The 16,881-nt window shown below is 43.6% G+C and overlaps 1 protein-coding gene across 1 annotated transcript; it reads left to right on the plus strand.

Annotated features, from left to right (window-relative positions):
* The first annotated feature begins 970 nt into the window (after positions 1-970).
* On the plus strand, positions 971-13,703 carry C6H14orf180 (chromosome 6 C14orf180 homolog). The gene is made up of 4 exons (XM_073350731.1): positions 971-988; positions 2,746-2,869; positions 6,426-6,452; positions 13,390-13,703. The coding sequence occupies exons 1-4, from the start codon at positions 971-973 to the stop codon at positions 13,590-13,592; spliced, it is 372 nt and encodes a 123-aa protein (XP_073206832.1). The 3' UTR covers positions 13,593-13,703.
* The last annotated feature ends 3,178 nt before the right edge of the window (positions 13,704-16,881 follow it).

Here is a 16,881-nt window from a genome sequence, read left to right on the forward strand (position 1 = left end):
TCAAACTGGTAAGTGGTTTTTTTATTTTTTGAGAACATTAAAACCTTTTTTTTTTTCCAACCTAAAACTGTCAGTTTTCATTTACTGAAAACCAAAAAATGTTTGGGTTTAACTTTTTTGAAGACCCCTCACCCCAAAATCAAAAACAAATTTTGTAAATAATGAAAAGAGTTTTGTTTTCATTGAATTTGGGGGGTTGGGGGGAAGAAATCATTACCCAAAGTTCTAATGTCTAGGGCTAGATTGCAGCTTGACCTATGCATCTGTGCACAAGAATAAGCTTGAATAAAAGATACTCCCCCCCCCCCATACACTTCTACATGGGCTACATTAGTATAGGGGTATAGAGGTAAGGGAGGATATTCACCTGCTTATTACCATCCTGGGGCATGTGGGTAGGGAATGGGTGGATATTTGGCTCCACCCCCGTACTTGCTGGCCAGAGTAGCTTAGTCAGCATATGGATGCTGGTATAGACCAGCAGCAAATTATGACACCTTTGAGGCAAGGAGGAACCGAGGGAGGAATTGTGACTTAGTACTTCTGGGACAGTGCAGTTTATACATCCTTCCTTGCTCAGGGCTGTGCCTCATGTCAGAACCTAGCCATATGGCTTCATACTGATTTGGGCATCTGTTAAAATTTCATATAAAAATCCTACAAACTAGAACCTCAGATGCGCTGAGGGCCTCCAGGGAGCTACTGGGTAACTTCATCTCCCAAGGAAATCCCTGGTAATTGAGGCCCCTTGAACCAGGAAGCCCTCAGCAACCTGCCTGCATAGGGTCTTATATGAACAGATTTAAGAAAGACATTTCCCCCCTAAAGAATGTGTTGATACAGCGCAATTCAGGTCTTCCAGACACAGTGAAATCCTTGCAAGAGGCACCAGAGAGTGGATTGCCAGAGTTTTAGAAGCCCGGAAGCTGTTAGCCCCCTGCAGCATGAGGAAGAGTCTTCGGTCTCTCCGATGTACAGGAAAGAGAAGGTAAGGCGAATATCTGAGTTACTTCAAACAGCTCTATTTACATGCAGCTTTCAGTGGAGAATCCCAGCTCATCAAAAACTAGCTGCCATCCTAATCTGAGTGCTGCTTTCCTGTCTGCAAGTGAAAAGCAAACTTCATTATACTGTCATGCTTTTAGCCCACGGTTTATATTTATATAAATGGTGCAGTCATTTCGCGGGTCCTCAGCTGGTGTATGTCAACAGAGCTTTATCTTCAGTGAAAAACGTGAATACCAGCCCTATCCCCAGCACAGATTTCTTCCCCTGGTGTGCCAGCCCACTCATGCTGGCCAGTGCATTGGAAGGAGAGGACCAAGGCTCTGTCCATTTCCCACCCTTGCCTGCTACAATGTGCAGGAAGGAAAGTAGCAGCTCCACAGAGGCTGTTCTTCCTCTCCCAGTTGGTGAGGTGGGTAACAAGAGGACAACACACGCCCCAGTCTCCCCTGTTGAGATTCATTATCGCACCAGTGTATCTGAGAGCAGAACTAAGCCCACTCATCCCGCTCAGTAATAAATTTGCCCCATGTCTAATGAGTATTTACCAGGCACTGCTTTGTGGGGATTTCACCAAGCTCTGTGGAAGAGCCTACAAGCAGAGTAGGTAGGCATGCCATCATGGATAAATAGCCCCGGGAAAACAAAACAATAAGCTCTGCTTGTGCTATTTATGCAGTAAAACAATAAAATATCATATTTCAGTGATCAGCACTGGGGTTTTTGATGGAAAAATGTATATTTAATGATGACTGGCCTTCACTGTTTGACAAGGGGCTGTTAAAGCCCTTTGAGAGTGAATCACATCTCTCTTCCCAACTAAAATTCTATCAATGATTTTATTATAATATCTGTAGAAAATTCTAATGTTAAAATCCCACTTTATTACTATAATAATGAATCTAATTTGTGAAACGTGTAAAGTGAGGCCATAACTGTACTGGAGAGAGAGATATGTGATCCCACTACAGCTAAATCATTTCCTGATGACTTGCGCCCACATATTATCAACAGAAGCAAGATTAAGAGCTGAGCTATTTGCAAGAGTTTGAGATTGGGCACAGTTTCTAAAAGGAAAGCCCAAAATAATCATAGAAATGCAACAGTCATTGTGAAAAACACAGCCTCATTTACATGCATGGATGTAGAGACATTTTGTCTGTGATCTACTCCATCTAACTCCTTTCCCCTTAGCAGAAAAGCCTCACTTTTCAGTTGCCTATCCAATAATATCAAAGTGGAATTGTTGGATATGTCCATATTTATCTTAAATTCACTTATTACCTATTCCAGCTACTTGTCCTGCATGTCTATTCATTTGCTGGTGGTTCTTTTGGAGAACATGCAATGAAACAGAAAGGCAGCAAGTTTAAAACTGATAAAAGGAAATACTTTTTCATATGCATATCTAGTCAGTGGAACTCACTGCTGTGATATATGTTCCAAAAAGAGTAATTCTTGCCTTTTTATGTTTTAACCAAGTTCTGTTCTGTCATTCCTTCTGGTGATGACAAGTTATAGTGAACTCTAGATCTATGACTCTGAAAGGAAGTGCAGCGTTACTTCGCTGTAAATACTGCAACGATCTGAGTGTAAACAATGTCGCAACAAGTGTTTCAGATCATGTCTTTTTAAGGACATCATACAAATACTGCATAGCCATATAAAGTTCAAAACTTCATTCAAAAGGCATTATTTCAGTTTGAACAATGGCGTTTTGTGCTTTGATCAATTATCTAGACGAATTGTAGTAAATGTCCGCCTTCAATACTGAGAAAAAGGCCACCCGTGAACCAAGCTGTGAGTGAAAAGCGAAAAGCAGAGAGAAGGGTTCGATTTCGTGAGCCAGAAATCACTGGATATGGTATGTTTAAGATATTAAAAGTCTTTATACTCTCCCAAGAGTGGCATTCTTTCCAGTGTTTCGACATCTTTCCAAATCCCTCTCCTCACCAGTGTCTGTTATCATTACTCATTGTGTTATCTGTGTAAATCAGGAAAGTTTCTTGAGGCACAATCCTTCAGCACAGGTGGTTATGATCCACCTTTCTGCCTTCCCTAGGGGCAAAATAGGCCCTGGCACAAGTTAGAACAGTCACAGAGCTATTTTCACTGACCTCCTGGAACAGTCCCCTAAAGGAGCATTCTAACAGCTCACGATCGACAGAGCAGTAGGTTCTGGTCACATCCCTTTTTCCCCCTTCTCATCTCATCTCATCCCATCCCATCCCAGAACACCCCCTCGGTGGCCCAGGGATGGAGGTGGTGCCCCTTTAGGACAGATTTATGTGCTGTTTATGTCACTCCGAAGCAAAAGGGATTTAGCCTGGGATTTCAATGGGCGTTGGTCAGGTTCATGTTATCTGTGGGGCTTTCTAGTCATTCAGGATTTGGCACATGAAAGGATCCAGTAAGTTGCCCCTAAGTTCTGTGGATGTCCACTTAAGTGCTTAACACTACGTCTGAGGAGAAATTATTCTTCCCCATCTCACTCCCAGCATTTATGTCCATAACAACAGTGACAATTGCAATAATCTCTCTCTAGTGCAAGTTGGGCAGTGTGGAATGGAATACTAAGGGATCTGATTCTCCTCTCATTTAGAACCATAGGACCACAGGGTTAGAAGGGACCAGAAAGGTCACCCAGTCTAACCCCCTGCCAAAATGCAGGGTTTGTTGTGTCTAAAGGCAGATGGCTATCCAGCCTCCTTCTGAAAACCTCCAGTGAAGGAGCTGGATAGCCAAGGCAGTCTGTTCCATTGTCCTGCTATTCTTACAGTTAGGAAGCTTTTTCTGAGATTTAATCTAAATCTGATATGCCGTAGTTTGAATCCATTGCCTCTTGTTCTGCCATCTGTGACAAGAGAGAATTTTTCTCCATTTTTATGGCAGCATTTCAAGTATTTGAAGACCACTATCGTGTTCCCCCTTAATCTCCTCTTTTCCAAAGTAAACATATCCAGTTCCTTCAGCCTTTGCTTGTATGGTTTGAATTCCCTCCTTTTAATCATCTTTGTCGCTTGCCTCTGGATCGTTTCCAGTTTCTCTACATCCTTTCTATACTTTGGTGACCAAAACTGAACTCGTTACTCCAGCTAAGGCCATTCTAAGTAGAATGGGACTGCCACCTCCTATGCCTCTGTTAATACAACCTACGATTGCATTTGCTTTTTTTTTTTTTTTGCAGCATCATCTCATTGCAGACTCATGTTGAGGCTGTGATCCACCACAACTCCCAGATGTGCTGCTGCTAAACCAGTTTTCCCTCACTCTGTATTCGTGCATTTGTTTTTTCTTCCCTAAGTGTAGCACCTTACATTTGTCTTTGTTGAATTTCATTTTGTTGTCCATAGCCCAGTTCTCCAATTTATCAAGATTCTTCTGAATTTTAGCTCTATCCTCCAAAGTGTTGGCAAGCCCCCCTCCCCTCAGCTTTGTGTCATCTGCAAATTTGATCAGTCTGCTCTCTATACCTACATCCAAGTCCTTAATAAAGATTAATAAAGAATAAACAACAACAGACTCAAACCATATCCCTGTGGAGCCCCACTTGAGACCTCCCTCCAATCTGACATCATTCCATTAATAGATACTCTTTCTTTGCAATTGCTTAACCAATTCTGTGTCAATTTAATGGAAGTTCTGATGAGCCCACATTTCTCCAGCTTACCTATCAGCATGCCATGTGGAACTGTGTCAAAAGACTTGCTGAAGTCCAGGTATATTATGTCCACCACTTCCCCCTGTCCACCAAACCAGTTGTCCTATCAAAGAAGGAAATCATAGACTCATAGAATATCAGGGTTGGAAGGGACCTCAGGAGGTCGTCTAGTCCAACCCCCTGCTCAAAGCAGGACCAATCCCCAACTAAATCATCCCAGCCAGGGCTTTGTCAAGCCTGACCTAAAAACTTCTAAGGAAGGAGATTCCACCACCTCACTAGGTAACGCATTCCAGTGTTTCACCACCCTCCTAGTGAGAAAGTTTTTCCTAATATCCAACCTAAACCGCCCCCACTGCAACTTGAGACCATTGTTCTCCTTGTTCTGTCATCCGCTATCACTGAGAACAGTCTAGATCCATCCTCTTTGGAATCCCCTTTCAGGTAGTTGAAAGCAGCTATCAAATCCCCCCTCATTCTTCTCTTCCGCAGACTAAACATCCCAGTTCCCTCAGCCTCTCCTCATAAGTCATGTGTTCCAATCCCCTAATCATTTTTGTTGCCCTCCGCTGGACTCTTGCCAATTTTTCCACATCCTTCTTGGTAAATCAATGCCGGCTGTTAGCGATTGCTCTTTCATCCTCCAGGTATTCGCAAACTGAATATTTTATACGTGCTCTAGTAGCTTCCCAGATATCAAAATTAGGCTGACTGGTCTATAATTCCCCGCCTCCTCCTTTCCCCCCCTTTTAAAGATGGACACTACATTAGCCCTTCTCCAGTCTTCCAGGACCTCTCCTGTCATCCATGAATTTGTAAATATTACTTGCACTGGTTTCCACTGAATCCTAGAAATGTAGGACTAGAAGCATCCTCCAGAGGTTATCTAGTCTATCCCCCCTGCTCTGAGGCAGGAGTATACCTAGCCCACCCCTGACAGGTGTTTGTTTATTCTGTTCTTAAAAACCTCCTATGTCAGGGATTCCACAACCTCCCAGGTAACCTGGTCCAGGGCTTAACTATCCCTATTGTTAGAAAATTTTCCCTGATAATTAACCTAAATCTCCCTCGCTGCAAACTAACCCATCGAATTACTCCTGACTCATAATGAAGTGTAATTGAGAGGAGAATTGGCCCCAGGTTTTTTTAAGACATGAAAAATTCCCAGCCTTTCACTTCAAGAGCCATAACAAATTTTCTTTATTGCAAACAGCCTGTGATTAAGCCTCCCTTGCTGTTTGTCCACACAGTGCTATTAATACAGTTCAGTTAGAGGCTGGTAGGAGAAAGCTTGTTGGCGCCACTGACATTTTTCCATTCTCTGTATGTTCATGCTGGGTTGTGCTCGAGCTGCCCTTGCCAAATAGGCACCATTCCGGGATATTGTTAGATGAGGAATCCATGTTACAATAGTGTTTGTTTTAAACTTAACTTCCTACCTCAGCCTGCTGGTCTGTCTCATTTTCATGCTGGAAATGATTCAGATGAGGCGTTCCTTCTTGGCAACGGCTACGAAACCTCTCATCCCAATCACAACAGCAGCAGTCTCTGGATCTTACTTTCCTGCTCCATTGCTGTCTGTTTTCCATTTCTTCCTGAAATGCTTCTACCGTTTCACACTTGCCATTTTTAGGTAGCAACTTTCACTTATTGGGCCAGATGGCCCAGATTCTCATCAGGCCTCCTATCTCCTATTTCACTCTGCTACCCTGAGGCGACCTTGGTTAACATGTAAGAACATTTTCATTCTCTTTTCTAGACATTTCCTGCTGGGACTACAGAGTTGGTAAGTTGACGTTTTACATTATAACTGTGAGCTATCCCTGGCACTAACCTGAGATTGCCTACCTGCTGCTGCGATTAATTGTGCAGCGATACTTCATGAATAGGAATTGTTCATGCTGTCCGTGTTTTTGTGTGTGCGTGAAGCACAATATGTGATCAGTTCTGCTTCAGTATTTTAAATCAACAGAAGGTAAGACAAGTAGAGGAAACAAGAATTCAGTCCCTGGAGCCATGTTTAATTTAAACATAATTAATACATTTTATGGCAATAAAATGGGTCCAGGTTTTTCACTGAGATAGGGAAGTGAACCCCCTCCCCAGCTAAGCTGTAGTTCTCTCAGCTGACTTCTACCCATGGTGAATATGCAGTTCATTAACGCGCTGGTGACGTGGAGGAAATAATTAAAATAATCTGTTTTCTCTTCTTGTGTGTGCAAGAATATTCAAGGCAAACAAAAGCCACAGAAAAACTCCAACAAATCTGTGTGCAAGTGTTATTGACTATATTACAGGAAAATCTGGAGCCCCCCCTCCCCCCCAACCAAGACTGGTACTAGAGTTGCCAGGTGTCTGGTTTTGAATCAGAACGCCCGGTCGAAAAGGGACCTTGGTGGCTCCGGTCAGTACCACAGACCGGGCTGTTAAAAGACTGGTTGACGGGGCTGGCAAGCTTCCTACCCAGCTTCATGTGGCTCCCTGGAAGCAGCGACATGTCCCTTGGCTCCTAGGCAGAGGGATGGCCAGGGGGGGCTCCACGCACCACCCCCGCCCCAAGTGCCAGCTCCGCAGCCCCCATTGGCCAGGAACCCCAGCCAATGGGCGCTGCAGGGGTTGCACCTGTGGGAGGAGGCAGTGAGCACATACCGCACAGAGCCACTTGGAGCCAGAGGGACATGTCACCGCTTTCTGGGAGCCCCCCAAGGTAAGCACCGCCTGGAGCCTGTACCCTCAGCACCCCAACCCCTTGCCCCAGACCTGAACCCCCTCCTACACCCCAAACTCCTCATCTCTGGTCCCACCCGAGAGCCCGCACCCCCAGCCAGAGCCCAGACCCCCTCACACACCCCAACTCCCTGCCCCAGGCCTGAGCCCCCTTCTGCACCCCTGCCCCAGCGCTGAGCTCCCTACCGTACCCAAACTCCCTTTCAGAGCCCGCACCCACATCCTCTCATCCCTGATCCCACCCCAGAGCCCGCACCCCCAGCCAAAGCCCTCACCCCCTTGCACATTCCAGCCCCCTGCCCCAGGCCTGAGCCCCCCCCCAGCTCCCCAACCCCCTGCCTCAGCCCAAAGCCCCCTCCCACACTCTGAACCCCTCATTTCTGGCCCCATCCCTGGAGCCCACAACCCCAGCCAGAGCCCTCACCCCCTCCTGCACTCAAGCCCCTGCCCCAGCCTGCTGAAAATAAGCAAGTGAGTAAGGGTGGGGGAGAGCCAGCAACAGAGGGAGGTGGGATGGAGTGAGTGGGGGCAGGGCCTCAGAAAAGGGGTGGGGCAGGGGCAGGGCCTCAGGGGCGGGGCAAGGATGTTCGGTTTTGTGCAATTAGAAAGTTGGCAACCCTAACTAGGATCCATTGTGCCAGGTGCTGTACACATACATAGTTAGAGATCTTCCGGTTCTAAAGAGCCCACAGTCTAAATAGACCAGTTTGAAAAAAGGGAGAAGAAAGGAAGTATTATTATCCCCATTTTACAGATGAGGACCTGAGACTCATAGACATGTTGCATCAGATCCTCAACTGGTCTAAATCAGCGGAGCTGGTTACAAGTGATTTGTCCCCAGTCACACAAAACATCTGTGTCAAAGCCAGGAATTCAACCCTGAGCTCTTGAGAGCTAGTCTTGTACCTTTATCACAGACCAGCTGCCTCTTTAGTATTCAAGGCTCTTAGTTGGAGCTGAGTATGCTATTTGTAACAAACCATTTAGCTAATGTGTTTAATGGACCCATGGGGGGGATGGAAGTTCCATTTCACAAAAGATTTTTCAATTTTGAAATCTGGCTTGGTTACAAATTGCAGTGAAAAGTGAAAATTACATAATTCTCTGTGAAGGAAAATACCAGAAAAAAATTCATTCTGAGTTGTTCAAAATGTGTTTTAACAAACTCAGAATGTCTCATTGTCAAATTCCACTTTAAAATTCTTTTTCTGTTGTATTACGCTAGATGATGATACAAAATAAAATGTTTTGAAAAGAGAATTAATTTCAAAACAAAAAATGGAAACATTTCATTCCAAAAAGAACTTTCTTTCTTTCATTTTTAACAACAAAATTCTGGGAAAATGTACCCATTTTCACCAAGCCTTTTGATTTAAACTGAACTGCATATTCTGATGGAAAACAATTCCTCTGAAGTTTCACCACCCAGTTCAAGAATGTAGCCCTTTTTTCTGTTTCCAAATTAGACATGAGCAGACTGATTTTTTTAAAGAATTTATTTACAATTGTACAACAAACATAGTTAACCCTGAAGATTGTTTTCAATGATCAGAATTCACTTCCACTATACCTGTGCACTGTTCATTATTCATAGCATCTGATTGTTGATCTCAGGGTCTGGCTATACTTCAGGCAGGTGGCGTTTATGCCCAGCTGCAGGAGACATACCAATGCTAGCTGTAATCCAGCTAGCATGCTACAAATAGAGAGAACAGCAGGAAGAGCTAGCTGACCTGAGTACATGCCTAGCATCTTGGATGGGTGCGTAGCCCTTCACACTACAAATGTCCCTGCAGCTATGCTTTACTTTTAGCACACTAGTTCAATCACATGAGTATGCCTCCTTGAGCTGGGAATTACTCCCCCAGCTCAAAGTACAGACATATCCTCACACCGTAATTTTTTCTGCTCCCTCACTGAAACTTTATAAGCAGGAAGTGAGCATTTCCAACATGAATAGGGACTAACGAATACCTACATTTATATATGAAGTGTGATTCCCTTGTTGCTCTCTGCGTGGTTTACATTTGTGTGATTTATAAACCCTCTGCAAGAACTTCAGAGGAGAGAGAATAAAAAGGCCTGAATCAAAATGGGATTCTCAATTCAGACAATCAGTTCCCAAATAATTTTCACTACTATAAGACTAACTGTGACCTTTTTATTGAAGTCTGTCACCCAGTTAAGAACGAAGAACAATATCAGGTGATTCGAGAGACAAATCACACATTGGAATTATTGAACAGCACATAGTTTCACTGAAAGAACTGGTGAGCAATCCGCAGGCTAAAATATGTTCACATAAACCTTTTGTAGAATAATTCCAAATAACAGACAAATTAATAAAAATCGAAGCCTATTCACAGATAATCTGCAAGCAGAAAGAAGGTCTACATTCAAATGAAGAAATTATTTGCTGCAAATAATTCACCCAACTCTATTAGAGAGCATCGATTTGGCTTCTGGTGAGCTTTCAAATGACTGGCTATTAACATTCTACCTTCTCCCCACACACTTTTTGATACATTATTATGTGCTTGTTGCTTGATTTTATGACTTTTACCTTCCTTTATGTACATCTGTATGACAGCTTAATTGACTGCTATGTATTCCAGGGTTGGTAATAGGAGCTAATTTAAATACACTACAGCTAACGTCGGTCCTTTACCCATAACAATACACACCACATTTTTACCTTCTTATTGATCATGTGCATATGCCAGGCAAATAGTTGCGCACTCTCATTTTTTATTCAGGCATGAATTTGGTTTTCGAGAGCACATTTAATACTCGGAGTGCTTTATAAAGTAACACTGACTGTGCAATGACCATGCAGACCAACAGAGTAGCCATTACTCTCTCAGAAATAGCTCACACATGCTGTTAAGGGGTAAAAGAAGGATGGTTTGTGGCTAAACACAAGCCTGGGAATTAAGAGAGTGGAGATCTATTCCAGGCTTCCTGTGTGACTAGATTGCCACAGCCTTTACCCAGCTGGGCAAGGAAAGGAGAGGGAGTCTGGCACAGCAGTTGTTGTGGTAGGATATGGGGTGCGGCTGCAGAGGCCGAGGGGGTCACCTTCGATAGTGAAGGATGGGGCTCTGGGCTGCAGGGATACAACCAGGTGAGCAGGCTGCAGTGGACACCAGGCCCTGATTTCTGTCATTAGAGTGTTGTAATCTTTAAATAAACCTAATTTAGTTGCTACATATAAATTTTTGTTACTTCAGTGCAGAGAACAAGACAGGACTAACATGCCCTCTGGCTTACTCCCTTGCTTAGACTATGCCAATGACAGGGAGTACGGCGCTCTCCGCATCACAGCTGTACTCCCTGTCATTGGCAAATGATCAGGGGAGTCAGGGAAAGGGATGGGAAGTCAGCCCCCACAACCTGCCATCCACAGTAGATGACCAGGCACACAGGGGGTAATGAGCTGTTCCAGGAGAGGGTGTAAAGTAACTTACTCCCACCCCAGAGCAGTGGGGAGGAGCTGGGAAGTACACTATGCACTGCTCCTTACTCAAAGGAGATTGTATGGTTAGAGTCTAGCTCTAAGCCTGGTGTGCCTGTTTCTTTGCCTGTATCATGAGGCTGACCCTTCTCCGATCCACTGGGGTGTTGCAAATCTCAGCTTGTCAGGCAGACAGAGTTGACACAGATGCCCACCACAGAAATGCTGACATGTAGAATAGTAACAATCCTTGCATTCAAGGTAACTGCACCAAATTACGCCAGCTGAGGATCTGGCACCTAATGTCAACACCTGTGACACCATCCAACAGAACTGGCCAGTTCCCCCTTGTTTTGATCTACTTTAACCACGGCCTGTGTCTTTGTTCCCAGCTTCCTTTTACTGCTGTTAACCTTCCCCCATACACACCATGACCTGCATATACTGCACTGACCCATGCTGCAGCAGGGAGAATGTACAATTCCTATCATAGAATCATAGAACCATATGGTTAGAAAGGACTGCAAGGGTCGTAATGCCAAAATGCAGGATTCGTTGTGTCTAAACCAGCCCAGACAGATGGTTATCCAGCCTCTTTTTGAAAGCCTCCAGTGAAGGAGCGTCTTCTCCTCTAGCTAGTTTGTTCCATTGTCCTACTTTTCTTACAGTTAGGCCATTTTTTCCTGAGATTTAACCTAAATCTGCTATGCTGTAGTTTGAACCCACTGCCTCTTGTCCTGCCCTCTGTGACAGGAGAGAACAACTTTTCTCCATCTTTTTTAAGGCAGCCTATTCCTCCAGTTGGGATAAGGCGCAGGAGCACAGTGCAAACCTATTGTACAGGTCTCTTATGCAATGAGAAGCATTGTACACCTCCAGCTATCCTCAGAAGTCAGGGTACTCTAGATGCTTGATGCCAGATCCTAGCCCTTAGACTAGAGGTGCAAAGTTACTGTAGTGCCAGCTTAACTGGCCAGTGGAGAATTCCTCCTAACTGGGTGTATCTTCCAGTGGGATAGGGATGTTGTAATGCCACCTCTCCTTTATTAGCCCCCAGTTGGTTGGAAGGAGATTATGCCCAATGGCCCCCAAATGGTTGGACAGAGGGGGTTATGCCCCCATTAGTCCCTGGGCTGTCATCGTGGTAGTGATAGGATACGCCATGGAAAAGTTAAACTTCATTGAAACTGGTGGGTGTACCAGGCATTTGTCACTCAGGATACATGTACAAAACAAATGAGCTCCTTTATGGAACCAGAAAGCGGAAACAACAGGAGAACCACCCAGAACACAGGCACATGGCAAGGCTTGAGTAGAAGTTGAACTATGTGACCCAAGGAATTTGCCTGGGCACTGATATAGCAAATGCAGGTACTGGGGCAGTGATTGGTGGATTGCGTGCCTGTGTAAGAGAGAAACACCACATACCAGACACAGAGAAGGAGAAGAAAGCCAAGAAACAGCAGAACAAGCACTAAGGATGTGGCCCTGAAAAAGGGGTGAGAGAGCTTTTTGGGCAGAGTGCTGTAGAAAAGAGGCTTAGAACTATGAGCAAAGAAATTATCTCCTGTTGTGTTCAGGGAAACTGGACTTTGTATGTTCTTAAATAAACAGGATTGCCCCCAAAGAAATATCTGGCTCCATCATCAATTTCTCCTCTTAGTGGAAACAACCAGCAGGACCCTGAAAACTGGCTCACTTCTCGCATCATGAAGGGGTAACAGATTCACTAAAGATGCATTCTCATATCTAAATCTCTATTTGCCCGTTATTCCTGACCAGCCCCTTCGAGAACGTTGCAATGGCATAGCCCAGCTTATAATAGACAGCAGAATGGCACCCAAGCTGTAAAATGTAGCCCAATGATTTCCACGTGGGTAGTACACCTGACCCACAGTGATCTGAAATTCCTCAGATTATTTTTACAAGCAAGAAGAAAAGTTTACAATATATTCCTTTTCATGATTAAGCACAGCGGACTCTCCACTGTGATTAGCAAGTTTAACATTGAGAGGCAGACTGGCCCTGCGAAAGCATTGTAAACGTGCCGCTGAGTCAATAGATCCTCATGTCCTTCTTATTTTAATTAGCAGGCCCTGTAACAAGTTAATGTTACAGGGGAAAGGCAAGTAATCTACTTCTTCTCTCTTTATGGAACATTTGTGAGCATTAAATAATTAGTCGTGGTTGCTTAATATTCTCTAGTATTTAACCTAGTGTTTTGCTTAAATGTATAAAAAATAATTGCTGTGAGGAAATTTGAGAACATGCATTAACGATGGTAATCCTGTTCTTATTGTATATAATTAAACCCTTCTAATGCTCCATTAGATTACATCTTTCATATTCAGTAGCCTCTGTAGGGAGGTGTGACTCGCTGCCATTTAACTGATGCATCGAGAAGCACTCACAACCAGAGCACTGCTTAACCTGCTGTTTCCAGAAAACCAGGACAAAGGCAGCAGTGGGGGTCAAATTTGGGAGCTGTTTCAGACAACACTAAAATAATGCCTGTTTCTTTTCTCTCCCCAACCTCTCCCAGCACATGACAGGCCATCAACTGGATTGCCTTTGCTCCTGTGGTTTTCGCTTTGTTTAGTGCTGATCCTGGCTGTGAGTCTGTACTACAGCAGTGTGAAGCAGAATTTCAAAGTCTTGGAAGAATTTCAATCCCAGCTCGTTATCTTCTTTCTTCAGATAAGACACGTTGCTTTGAAATGCTGGACTTGGTTTATGAGGCAATAACAGTGTCACACGTGTGGAACCGTGCATAGCCCAAGACAAAGATCTTAGCAGATAACATCTAAATGCATATTGCAGCACAAGGCTCACAGCCCATTCAAACCAAACACCAGAGAATGTGCCAGCCTTCCCTTTGAAGACTAATATAGAGCTGACCCTGTTGCACACTTACCTTTTCCTGTAGCCACTTGTTTTCCATTTCTTTTATTATTATTGTATATATTACACTAACACCTAGAAGTTGCAACCAAAATCAGAGCTCCATTGTCCTAGGCAATACATAAATATCTGGTAAGAGATAGTCCCTGCCTCAGAGAGCTTATAAACTGAAGAAACAAGAAAAGGCAAAGGAACAGAAACACAGAGATTAATTGATTCAATCAAGGTCATATAGGTAGATAATACCAGGAACTAAACCCAGGTCAATCAAGTCTCAGGTCAGTAGCTTAACCACAAGGCCATCATTCCGCTCTGGTTTTGCTACTGCAATATGTGCAAGCCTTACTTCTTGTGTTCAAAGGCTCTCCAATGCTGTATTTTACACACATGTGAAATGATTGTGAGTAAAACCTTGGCAGACGGTGTTCTCATGTCCCCTCAAGCTTTCTCCTATGTGGGCAAAAGATTGCTCTTGGAAATGTTTCACTGGGCTCCCCAGCATGGAAGAGAGCATGGAAACCCGTTTAACCAGGCTATGGGTATTTGCCTAATATCACACATAACAGAGTTGAATCCCAGGTTAATTATCAAGTCAGTAGTTTAATCCTCTGAGTTCAATTCAGTCCGTAAACCTCATGAGCCAAGTTTACATGGTTTGTGACATCAACAAACTTCTTCAATTTACTTCTAGCTCGTATTCAGTCAGGGGATCACATATTCATTCTATGCATGCCCAACGATAGTTTAAGGCTTTGCATAATGCTACAACTGACCGTTTATGAAGGTGGAAAGGACAAAGCTCCATTGTCTTGGGAGGCCCCCCATTAATATCTTACAGTAAGGATATTTATGAAGGGGATCTTTTTAACAATGATAGTGCAATAAATGCTGAATGCCTCTTGTGTGTGTCAAAGTGGATCCCAATGTGTCTATCCAAGTGTGTCTCAGAGAGGGCCAACAAATTTATCTGGCCTATGAGACTTTCTGGACTTTATTTTCTCCGTAGGAATAAATAGCAACATCCTTTCTTTCCTGGTCTTCTTTTCAAGTAAAATTAAAAGAAAGTATTTGGACAAGTGCGCTATTGTATTCAGAAAGATAAAGACTACGTGAGAGTCTGCAACAGCAGAAAAAACCCTGCGAAGAAGATGGAAGACAATGCTTGCAAGATCACAGCCCAAAGTCCCATGTCGTGACAACCAACAAAACACTATGCATATTATTGTTAGTTGATAAAGAATATTCCATATGGCATTGAGGGGCAACAGCACATCATCTTCCAGGCATCTTAAAGTAGGCAAAGAATTAAATCGGAACAGGGAGAAGCAACCTTTTCTCATAAAGAATGTATGCCTCTTCTCAATTGAAAACAGATGAAACAAACTACAGTATTGAGTCTCAAAAGCAGAAAGAGGTGACTTCAGCAGCTAAGTGGATGCTCACCATAGGGCTGTCACAGGCCCACAGGCAATTGCATCAGACAAGCTGCCAGTTTGGGAGTCAAAGGATGCTCACATAGGTGTATTCATCCCTGTGACTTTTTACACAAACCAATTGTGTGGTTCAGTCTAATGGAGGCAAGCTGTACCATCGCCTTGCTCCCCCATTTCCTTTTTTTAAAGTAATAAGGTGAGAGATTTACAACTTCTACGTGAGGTTTCAGAGTAGCAGCCGTGTTAGTCTGTATTCGCAAAAAGAAAAGGAGTACTTGTGGCACCTTAGAGACTAACAAATTTATTTGAGCATAAGCTGTCGTGAGCTACAGCTCACTTCATCGGATGCATTCAGTGAAAAATACAGTGGGTTTTTATGTGAGTAACTCATTAAAACGTTTCTTGAGAAAGGTTAGGAAATGGTATATTAGTGAGATGAACAGGTAATTAAATAACCTTCAATCCCTCCCTCTGTCTACATAGAAGTGCCCCACCCATTTAGCTCACCTTTTCTGGAGCTGAACTGTAATTTCTGGAAGAGGCACATTGAAAACAGGGGGCTTGTTTTGAAAGGGCAGTTTATTCAGCAAAAGCCATGGTGTGGTACTGCAGGTAATACATACAGCAACTTCAATAGTCTGGGAGAGGACGTGCTAGTTTGTACCACCCTGATATGCTAATGTAATGCTTTACACCTCTCAGAAAACAAATCAGAGAGTTAAGAAGATAAAATGACAACTCCAGAATAAGGATTGGAAAGGACAAGAAACAGGGATGAAATCCACATTTAATAGCATTCTATTTATTTACAAGACGGTAACCACCTTTAAAACAGGTCTAAAATTTTTTTGAGGTAAGTTATACACAATAGATTATATCAGTCTCAAACAAATTGTATTCAGCATGCATCTTAGGCCTTTGAAATTATTTAAGCCTAACCCCCTTCCTGTGAGGGAAGTGGTATTATTCTCATTTTACAGCAGAAGTCTCAGATAAATCTAATGCCTGCCCAAGTTAAAACAGCAAGTCAGTAACAGAGCCAGGAATCTCTGATCCCACAACTCCTGGCTCCCAAATCTCCTGACCCCAAATCTCCTGGAATCTCTGAACCTCTGAAAGTTGGACAGGTCACTAACTTGGGCACCCAAATCTCTTGGTTAACCACTAGACCATACTTCCCCCCTGCTCTTATCCATTCTATTTTCTCCTCACACATAAGCGGATGCCCAATCCATCCATTCAGAAGTTCTCTCACACACACAGTCTGACTCACTTGTTTATTCTCTTACTATTCTTTATTCATCACCAGATGTACTCGCACCCTTGTTAACTGGACTGGAATCTTCATTACTGATGTTGTATGGATTGGTGTCAAAAGGTGAAGGTAATGCCTTGATAGGACATAAAATCAGAAAAGCTAAGATGGTGCCAAGCAGTCACAGGACACCCATGACTGGAGTTGGAACTGAAAGGACCCACGGTTCGTGGACTGAATCCTGGATGCTGCTGTTTTTTTAATTATAGCCTCCCCCCATTGGACGTTGCATTTCTGCCTCAGCTATATGACTGAGATGCAAGTTTTTTTCTCAGCTGAAATGAGTCCCGGTGGAAGATCAGATAATGCAGTTTGCAAAGGCTTCCAACAGTCTGCAGGGGGAATGAAAATACCCTCATAAGTCAGGAAGGCTAACAGGAGTCAC

Source organism: Lepidochelys kempii, chromosome 6, assembly GCF_965140285.1.
Source record: "Lepidochelys kempii isolate rLepKem1 chromosome 6, rLepKem1.hap1, whole genome shotgun sequence".
Taxonomy (NCBI): Eukaryota; Metazoa; Chordata; order Testudines; family Cheloniidae; genus Lepidochelys; species Lepidochelys kempii.

Coding starts and splice junctions, on each gene's coding strand:
- C6H14orf180 (XM_073350731.1), top strand. Junction 2,870..6,425: donor GCCAGAAATCACTGGATATG/GTATGTTTAAGA, acceptor TCTCTTTTCTAG/ACATTTCCTGCTGGGACTAC. Junction 6,453..13,389: donor CTGCTGGGACTACAGAGTTG/GTAAGTTGACGT, acceptor AACCTCTCCCAG/CACATGACAGGCCATCAACT.